The sequence below is a fragment of the Macaca fascicularis genome, chromosome 15 (genome assembly GCF_037993035.2).
Source record: "Macaca fascicularis isolate 582-1 chromosome 15, T2T-MFA8v1.1".
Lineage (NCBI taxonomy): Eukaryota > Metazoa > Chordata > Mammalia > Primates > Cercopithecidae > Macaca > Macaca fascicularis.
This window is the reverse complement of record NC_088389.1, coordinates 83,322,199-83,332,241: the sequence shown is the minus strand read 5'-3', so window position 1 is coordinate 83,332,241 and position 10,043 is coordinate 83,322,199. Positions and strand designations below refer to the sequence as shown.

The following is a 10,043-nucleotide window of genomic DNA, read 5'->3' as shown; positions in this document are numbered from 1 at the left end:
ATTCTCTTGCGTCAGCTTCCCAAGTAGCTGGGATTACAGGCTTGTGCCACCATGCCCGGCTAATTTTTTTTTGTAGTTTTAGGAGAGATGGGGTTTTGCCGCGTTGGCCAGACTGGTCTCGAACCCCTGACCTCAGGTGATCTGCCCTCCGCGGCCTCCCAGAGTGCTGGGATTACAGGTGTGAGTCACAGTGCCCGACCTCCAGTGGGATTTTTTTTTTAAATCACTAGATGACCTGATTACTTCTCATCTCAGGTACTTGGTTTGCTGCTTTCTTACATCTCCATCTCCAGTCTCAGTTAAGGCTTCTCTTATCCCACATGTGTGTATGCCATACTCCTCTTTGACTCTGCTGCCTGATTTTGCCTTTGTCCATTCTTCATCTTATTCCTTTGTCTACATTCTTTCTCATTTGCCTCCGTGTTCTTACTCTGTGATTTTGGTGTGTGAGGTGTGTAGCTTTGAAAGTAAAATGATCTCTTGCTCTGGTCAATAGACCTACCAACCTACTGATGTCTTTTATTGTCTTTTTACTAATGATTCTTGTAGATCAGCTTTCTCAGAGTGTTTTTTGAGAACAATAGTATAGCTTGAGAAGTTAAAAGGCGTAAATTAGGGAAAAGGAACCCTCACCTAGGACTAGTGATGGTAAATATTGTACCATGCAACATTTTGGCGATGTGCTTTCTTATGAGCTCATTGATAAGCAGGGGATGTGAGGTTGAGCTCTGATAGCCAGACAGACACCAGAGGCTTTACTTTAAATGCAAATTTAATGTATCTTAATATTTAGGAAAAGTAACTCACATGCTCAATGTTCAATTGCAAAGAAAAAACTAATAGTTACAACTTTGATATGACATAAGAAAAGAGAGCACAGGCTTTGGAGTCAAGCATGAGTTCTGATCATGGCTCTGTCACTTTCCACAAGTGCTATTAGGCAACTCCTTTAACTTCATGTACTTATTTTCTTATCAGTGAAATGTGAATAAGGACACTTGCCTTGGAGGGCTATTGTGAGGATTAAATTAGATCATACATATATAATGTGCATATTAGTATCTTAGCCATATTTACATCCTAGAGGAAAAAATGAATAATTATCTTCCATGTGTGCATAGGGTTATGCTGTGACTGGGTCTAAAATCCAACTAGATATAGAGGGGAAAGTTCTGTATGAAAACTTCACTTCTAAGGACTGCTGAATGACAAATTACTGGTTTGACTTTGCTGTTTGGGGATTTTTTTTTTTTTTTTCTTGTTGGAATTGGTCTTTTTTTATTATGATTTTTTGAGACAGGGTCTTGCTGTGTTGCCCAGGCCAGAGTACAGTGGCCTGATCTCGGCTCACTGCATCCTCAAACTCCCAGGCTCAAGTGATCCTTCCCTCTCAACATCTGGAGTAGTTGGGAATACAGTCACATACCACTATCCCCAGCTATTTTTTTTTTTTAATTTTTTTTTTTTTTGAGACAGAGTCTTGCTCTGTCGCCCAGGCTGGGGTGCAGTGGCCGGATCTCAGCTCACTGCAAGCTCCGCCTCCCGGGTTTAGACCATTCTCCTGCCTCAGCCTCCCGAGTAGCTGGGACTACAGGCGCCCGCCACCTCGCCCGGCTAGTTTTTTGTATTTTTTAGTAGAGACGGGGTTTCACCGTGTTAGCCAGGATGGTCTCGATCTCCTGACCTCGTGATCCGCCCGTCTCGGTCTCCCAAAGTGCTGGGATTACAGGCTTGAGCCACCGCGCCCGGCCTTTTTTTAAATTTTTTGTAGAGATAAGGTCTCCCTATGTTGCCCAGGCTGATCTGAAACTCCTGGTCTCAAGGAATCCTCCTGCCTCGGCCTCCCAAAATTGTAGGATTATGGGCATAAGCCACAGTGCCTGGCCTGGGTTTTTGTTTTTTTAAGATTTTATTTTTTTGAGAGCAGTTTTAGATTCACAGCAAAATTGAGAAGATACAGATGTATCCCATATGCCATCTACCCCCACACCTGCATAGCCTATGTCATTATCAACATCCCCCACTAAAGTGTTACATTTTTTATGATCGATGAAACTACATTGACATATCACCCAAAGTCCATAGTTTACATTAGGGTTCACTATTGCTTTCTGCATTCTGTGGGTTTGGACAAATTTATGATGACATGTATCTGCCACTGTAACATCATACAGAATGAGGCAGTTTCACTGCCCTCAAAATCCTTTCTGCCCTGCCTATTCATCCATCCATTCCCCAAGTCATGGCAACCACTTATCTTTTTACTGTCTTCATACTTTCACCTTTTCCAAATCATACAGTATGTAACCTTTTCAGATTGGCTTCTTTCACTTGGTAATCTGCATTTAAGTTTTCTCCACGTTTTTGCATGGCTTAGTAGGTAATTTCTTTTTAGTTCCAAATCATATTTCATTGTTTATTTGAATATTCACCTACTGAAGGACATGTTGGTTGCTTCCAAGTTTTGGCAATTATGAGTAAAACTGCTATAAACAACTATGTGCATGTTTTATGTGAACATAAGTTTTCAACTTATTTGTGTAAAGACCAAGTTCTGTAATTGCTGATTCATATGTTTATGTTTAACAATATGTTTTGCTTTTAAGAAATTGCCAAACTGTTTTCCAAAGTGGTTGTACCGTTTTATATTCCCACCAGCAATGAATGAGAGTTCCTGTTGCTCCACATGCACATCAGCATTTGGTGTTGTGTTTTGGATTTTGGCCATTCTGTTAGATGTGTATTAGGTATCCCATTGTTATTCTATTTTTTTATATATATTATAGCTCATAACTTATTAGCTCCTCCACAGTGGTTAGTAGAAGATTTCTGCTTAAGTATGTTTTATGTGTGTCCTTTAGTCAAGAAAATATTTGTTAAGACATTAACCTAGAATACTGTGGAAACCTAAGGTGGCTTGGAGAAAACAGAGTTTAGGTACAGATAACAAAATATTTAGAAAATACAAAGTAGTAGCAATGAATTTTTAAAATTTCCTTACCCACAAATTACCCTGTTAAAATGTTTGTGAATTATCTTCCAGTCTTCATTTGTATAGTTGTTTTTTTTTTTTTTTTTTTTTTCAGACAGGGTCTTGCTTTGTCATCCAGGTTGCAATACAGTGGTGCAATCACACCTCAATGAAGCCTCACCCTCCTGGGTTCAAGTGATCCTCCCAGCCCGAGTAGCTGGGTCTACATGTGTGCACCACCATGCCTGGCGAACTTTTTTTTTTTTTTTTTTTTTTTTTTTAGAGAGGAGATCTCTGTGTTGCCCAGGCTGGTTTTGAATGCCTGGGCTCAAGCAATCCTCCTCCTTAGCCTCCCAAAGTGTTGGGATTACGGGCATGAGCCACCACACCTGGATTTTTAAACATAGTTTGTAAGCATTGTTTTTAAATAAACTTTTTCTTTTTGAATAATTTTATTTTACAGACAAGTTACCAAGATAGTACAGAGGGTTATTGTATACCTTTTGCTAAGTTTTCACTGTTGTTAATATATTAGCATTGTAAGGGTGTCAAAATTAAGAAATTAACATTTCTACAACACTGTTACCTAAACTACTGAGTGTATTTGTGTTTCACCAACTTTCCCATTAATGTCCTCCTTCTGTTACAGGATCCTGTCCAGGATACCATATTATTTTGAGTTGTCACGTCCTCCCCAGTCTTTTCCAGTCTATGGCAGTTTCTAAGTCTTCCCTTGTTTTTCGTGACCTTGGCAGTCTTTTTTTTTTTTTTTTTTTTTTTTTTTGAGACAGAGTCTCATTCTGTCGCCCAAGCTGGAGTGCAGTGGCACAATCTTGGCTCACTGTAACCTCTACCTCCCAGATTCAAGCCATTCTCCTGACCGTGACAGTCTTGAGGAGTTCTGGCTAGATACACTGTAGAATGTCCCCTAATCTGAGTTGGTCTATGTTTTTCTCATGATTACACTGGTGATATGGGATTTTGGAAAGAATACCCCAAAGTAAAATGTCCTTCTGGTCACATCTTATCAGCTATATGATATGAACATGACACCATGAGTAATGTTAACCTTCATCACGATTTTGGTGATGTCTGTTAGGTTTCCTCACTATAAAGTTACTGTTTTTTCCTTTCCCTACTTATTCTTTGGAAACAGTCACTAAGTCTAGCCCACTCCCAGGGGGGTCAGAGGCACCCAGGAATGAAGCTTCACCTCCTAGAGAGGGGAGTATTTCTCTGTATATATATTTGGAATTCTTCTACAAAAAAGATTTGTTTCTTCCCCCTTATTTATAAATATTGTTTTTAGTGACTGCATTACTGGCTATACTGTAGTGTAGCTAAATAGTCTTCAAATGTTGCACATTTAGGTGGTATGCAATTTTTTAATTAGAGAGTATTATATTAATAATTTATAATCATATGATGGGTTTTTAAATTTTGCATTTTTATCTGTAGTGTTTTAAAGACATTCCTTGCCCCAAGGAACATATATTTATAATTTCAAAAAATCAATACCTCTCGAGCATAGGCCTGCATATTTTATTTGACTGAGAACTCTTTTATCTCCAAGATTTTAAACTTGGAGCTTTCTGCTGTGATCATAATCCAGGCAACTCTCCAGCACTGTTCTATCCATTGAACCTCTTTTTCTCAGTTAACTTGACTTTAGTCATTTTTGCATCCCACTTCACTCAGCATATCCCACTTTCCAGCCTTAGATGATGCCTATGACAACAGTCTTCACATTTTTTTGCTGCTATAATTCCCCCTGCCAAATATTTTAAGTTGAAATATAGCATTTTTTCAACATTTTAATCATTCCAAAAGATGCAATTTCTAGCACATTAGAGATATTTTAAAATAAAAATGTTACATGAAGTGTAGCATAAATACCCACAGCGATTTCATAGCCACTATTATTCATTTTCAGAAAAATGTGAATAAATACATCTTTATTTTAAGGAATACAGAATTCTTGCTCTTTAATAAAAATTATTAGCATTTAAAATTTTTCCATATTTGCTTATTCTCCTTGAACTCTAATTCCCATTCTACTTGCCCTGTAGAATTTTGTTATAATCCAATACATTTTATATCTGAAAGTACTTTAGGGCCAGGCGTGGTGGCTCACACCTATAATCCCAGTACTTTGGGAGGCCGAGGTGGGCAGATCACCTGAGGTCAGGAGTTAGAGACCAGCCTAGCCAACATGGTGAAACCCCATCTCTACTAAAAATACAAAAATTAGCCAGACATGGTGGCATGTGTCTGTAATCCCAGCTACTCGGGAGGCTGAGGCAGGAAAATCACTTGAACCCGAGAGACAGAGGTTGCAGTGAGTCAAGATCATGCCATTGCACTCCAGCCTGGGCGACAGAGTGAAACTCTGTGTCCAAAAAAAAAAAAAGAAAGTATTGATGAACCCATCATAGTTCTCTGTAACTGTAATATGTATATAAATTGAAATTATAAAGTGCACATTTTTTCTTGTGATTATAAGACATAGATTTTTTCCTCAGATTGTTTTTCATTAAAGTTAGTCTTATATAATTGACCAAATCAACATATATTACACATTTTAATACATTCACGAAAATTATATTGGAAATGCTTCTCAAGCAGATGAGTCATGATCAGATTTTTTCTAAGTATAATATTTAGAAAAGGAAAGGCGTAGATGGTAAATACTATTCAGTCTGGCAGTTAGTATATAGTTTAATTTTTTCTTACTAGGAGTTAAATTTTTTAACTTTTTTTTTTTTTTTTTTTTTTTTGAGATATGGTCTTGCTACGTTTCCCAGGCTGGATTCAAACTCCTGGGCTCAAATTATCCTCTTATGTCAGCCAGGATTACAGGCACGCATCACTGCCTAGCTTAAACATTTTATAAGCTAAAGATAAACTAGAAAAAAATATTATATGATGATAGGTTCTTGAAATATAGTTGGCTCTCTAACAGCAGGTTCTACATTCGTGGATTCGACCAACCCCAACCCTGATGGAAAAAACGGTACCTGCATTCTGCATTGGTAGAATCCGTGGATGCAGAATCTGGCACCTCCTCACCCCACCCCCTCCATCCCACCTCCCCCTGTGAGTGCTAACTAAGGAACTCGAGTATCCATGGATTATGGTATCCACGGGGGTTCTGGAAAAATCTCCCACAGATAGGGCAGGCCAACTGTATATTATTGAATAACACATTCAATTTAAGAGAATCACTTAAATTTTTACCCTGGATTTTAATCAGTGTATCTGGAAATATTTAGTAGTCATGGGAAACTTTCCAGTTACATTTTAAGAATCAAGTTTCACCAGTTTATACCACTTCATCTGTGCAGAGATGATTTATTTACCAGCTCTAATGACAAGACTTAGAGATGAGTAGTTAGAACATCTAAAAAGAATTGGCAGGGCACGGCGGCACGTGTGGTAGTCTCAGCTACTCAGGAGCCTGAAGTGGGACAATCACTTGAACCCACCATCACTTGAGTTCGAGGTTACAGTGAGCTATGATCACCATTGTACCACAGCCTGGGTGACTGAGCAAGACCCTGTCTCAAAACAAACAAAATTGTTTATTTGAAGGGAGAGTGAGAAACACTTTAATGTTCCATATTTCTTATCAATGCTATGTTTGTTTTGCTCATGTGGGAGTCTTTCTCACTCTTTTTATACAATTCAAAAGATAGAAGAGGCAGAATTGGGCCATGTCTGCTTTCTCGCTCGTAGGCCACAAGTGTTGCTAAAGAATGCAGCAAAATCATGTAGGTCCCTTAAGTTAAAATTCATATTAATGTGGCAAGTTTGAATCATATTTCACAAAAGCAGCTATATAAGAAACATTTTATCTATTATGACAAACAACTCTGACTTTAATACATTGACTAGCAGGAAATTCAGTCTCACTGTAGGGTTTCCTTCCTCCTTCTACAAGTTCACAAGAAGTAGGCTGATGTGTGCTGGGTACATACGAAAGCCTCCTCATCTTCAGACCATCCTGATTGGATGATCCCTTGAATGTCTTGGTAGCCCTGGAGATAGCAAAAAAATGTAGAGAATCATAGAAAGATTAATAAAGAATCTTACCACTCATAGAAAGATTAATAAAGTATCTTACCGCTCAACAAAGTATCTTACCACTTTTCCACTGAACTCTTAAGATCACTCAACTGGTCCTTCATTAAATTTTGTTTCCTCTCCATTGTATAACCCATTATGACTCTTTCAAGTCATGTCAATACTTCTCAGGTTCACACTTAACCTTGAATCATCCTCAGTCTTAGCAGATAACCTTTTCCCCACAGAGAAGATCTGCCATCAAGCTCTTCTCAAAGTAGTACCTGTCTTTCTTTGTCCCTGCTACCTCGATGGAAAAGTAAAGAATTTCCCTCATACCATCCAAGGTATTTCCCTCATACTGTCCAAGGTATTGTATTTCACAATACAAACTCAAGGAAATAGAATTCTGAAAAAAAAACTTCGCTGTGGGAGAAGAGAAGAAAATGAAGCTTTGTAGGGGTCATCTGTTAGAAAAAAGGCTGAGTAAACACTGCAAATACTGTATTTCTCTCACTGCTGGTCCTTTTCTTGATACCTTCATAATATCTATAAACAAGGCAGATTTTCCTCACCTTAAACAAAAACTTTCTCTTGAACCTACAGTGTATAGATCTGTGTGTTTTCACTTTTTATTTTGAAATAATTATAGATTCACAGAAAGGTGCAAAAATAATACAGAAAGGTCCTTTGAACCCTTCACTCATATCCTCCAATGGTTATATCTTAATTATAGTATAATGACAAAATCAGGAAGTTGATCTCGGAACAATGTGTATGTATAATTGTCTGTCACTTATCACACGTTGTAGATTCCTGCCACCGCAATCGAGATACAGAACTATTCCACCACCATGAAGACCCCTTGTGCTACCCCTTTAGAGTCATTTTCTCCTCCTCCCAATTCCTAACCCTTGGCAATCACTAATCATTTCTCCATTCCTATAATTTCATCATTTTGAGAATATTATATATATTAAATCATGTAATATGTGGCCTTTTGAGATTGGCTTTTTTTTTCTTTTTTTCTTTTTTTTTTTTTTTGAGACGGAGTCTTGCTCTGTCGCCGAGACTGGAGTGCAGTGGCCGGATCTCGGCTCACTGCAAGCTCCGCCTCCCGGGTTTACGCCATTCTCCTGCCTCAGCCTCCCGAGTAGCTGGGACTACAGGCACCCGCCACCTCGCCCGGCTATTTTTTTGTATTTTTTTTTTTTTACTAGAGACGGGGTTTCACCGGGTTAGCCAGGATGGTCTCCATCTCCTGACCTCGTGATCCGCCCGTCTCGGCCTCCCAAAGTGCTGGGATTACAGGCTTGAGCCACCGCGCCCGGCCGAGATTGGCTTTTATCACTCATCTTAAGGCTCTTAAAACCCATCCAAGTTTATCTATGTATCAATAATTCATTGCTTTTTATTTCTGAATAGGATTCCATGGTATGAATGGTACAATTTGTGGAACCATCCACCTATTGAAGGACATTGTGGTTGTTTCCAGATTTCCCCTATTACAAACAAAGGTTTGATGAACATTTACATATAGTTTTGTGTAGATGTAAGTTTTTATTTCTCTGAGATAAAGGTCAGAAGTATCATTACTGAGGTGTATGATAGTTGCACACTTAGTTTTTAAAATAAACTGCCAAACTATTTTCTAGAATGGCTAAGCCATTTTACATTCTTACCAACAATGTATGAGAAATGTAGTTTTTCCACATCTTCACCAGAATTCGGTATTGTCACTATTTTTTCTTTACACTCTACTCACAGGGTGGTCTTAGTGTGCATTTCCCAAATGGATACTGATATAAAACATCTTTTCGTGTGCTTATTTGCCATCTGTACATCCTCTGATGAAATGTCTCTTCATGTCTTTTGCTTGTTTCCTAATTGGAGTGGTTTTACTCTTGAGTTTCAAGCATTCTTTTTTTATTTTTTTTGGCCACAAATTGTGTTTTATTTTCATTATTCATACAAATAATTTTCATATATACTTATTTATTTATTTATTTATTTATTTTAAGACAGAATCTCCCTCTGTCACCCAGGCTAGAGTTCAGTGGTGCCATCTTGGCTCACTGCAACCTCTGCCTCCCGGGTTCAAGTGATTCTCCTGCCTCAGCCTCCCGAGTAGCTGGGATTACAGTTGGCTAATTTTGGTATTTTCAGTAAAGACAGGGTTTCACCATGTTAGGCTGGTCTCGAACTCCTGACCTCAGGTGATCTGCCTGCCTTGACTTCCCAAAGTGCTGGGATTATAGGTGTGACCCACCGCAACCGGCCACAGATAATTTTCTATAATATTCAGGGGCAAGCCGGAGAATTTGGCAGTCCCATTGGAGCGCCCCTCAGAGACTCACAGGTCGGTGGCACGGTGCGGAGAGCCCAGGTTTGGTTCACAGTGCGGTTTGCGGGGCGTATCCAACTTGTAGTTGGCTCTTCCTCCACATCTCAAGTCGGGGCTCAAAGATGACAGGCTTAGGAAATTTCACTCCTCTTCTCCTGCTCTGTGGTCTCTTTGGTTGGCAGAGTGTTCTTCTGCATCTCTGTGGCCTTCAGCTTGACCTTATCCAAGCCGGCAATTTCCCCCAGGTCCAGTTTGTGTGCCATTTTCTTAACCCCTTTCCCATTTGCTCTGAGAACACTCTCCAGCAGCACTTGTGGCTGCAGTGTTTACCCAGAGATAACTTTGCCACAAAATATCTCACTTTCGTTACTGTTTTCACATAGTTCTAGAATATTGCCTTTGGAAACAAAAGACATCACTCTGTTTATAGTATTTTGTTTTTAGTAGTGGTATTTCCATTTGCAAAATATAGTGATTCTCAATCACTGAAATTGCCAGATCCTAGAAAATATAACATTCCTACACATGATGTTAACATCGTTCTCAAACAGTTGTTGCCCGAAGATTCATTTGACAAATCCGGTTTTTCCAAAATAGACAATTCTGATGATTCAGACTATTTTTATGTTAGTTCTGTTTAGAAATAGCTTCAGGAACGGTTTTTAT

General features: G+C 38.9%; 1 protein-coding gene across 1 annotated transcript; it reads right to left on the bottom strand.

The window, feature by feature from the left end:
• Positions 1–8,796: 8,796 nt before the first annotated feature.
• LOC123569044 (thymosin beta-10-like) lies at positions 8,797–9,761 on the bottom strand. The gene has a single exon (XM_065531078.1). The coding sequence runs from the start codon at positions 9,638–9,640 to the stop codon at positions 9,509–9,511; it is 132 nt and encodes a 43-aa protein (XP_065387150.1). The 5' UTR covers positions 9,641–9,761; the 3' UTR covers positions 8,797–9,508.
• Positions 9,762–10,043: the final 282 nt, after the last annotated feature.

Bases quoted from the DNA above. Each gene is read 5' to 3' on its own strand.
- LOC123569044 (XM_065531078.1), bottom strand. From the start codon at position 9,640: ATGGCACACAAACTGGACCTGGGGGAAATTGCCGGCTTGGATAAGGTC.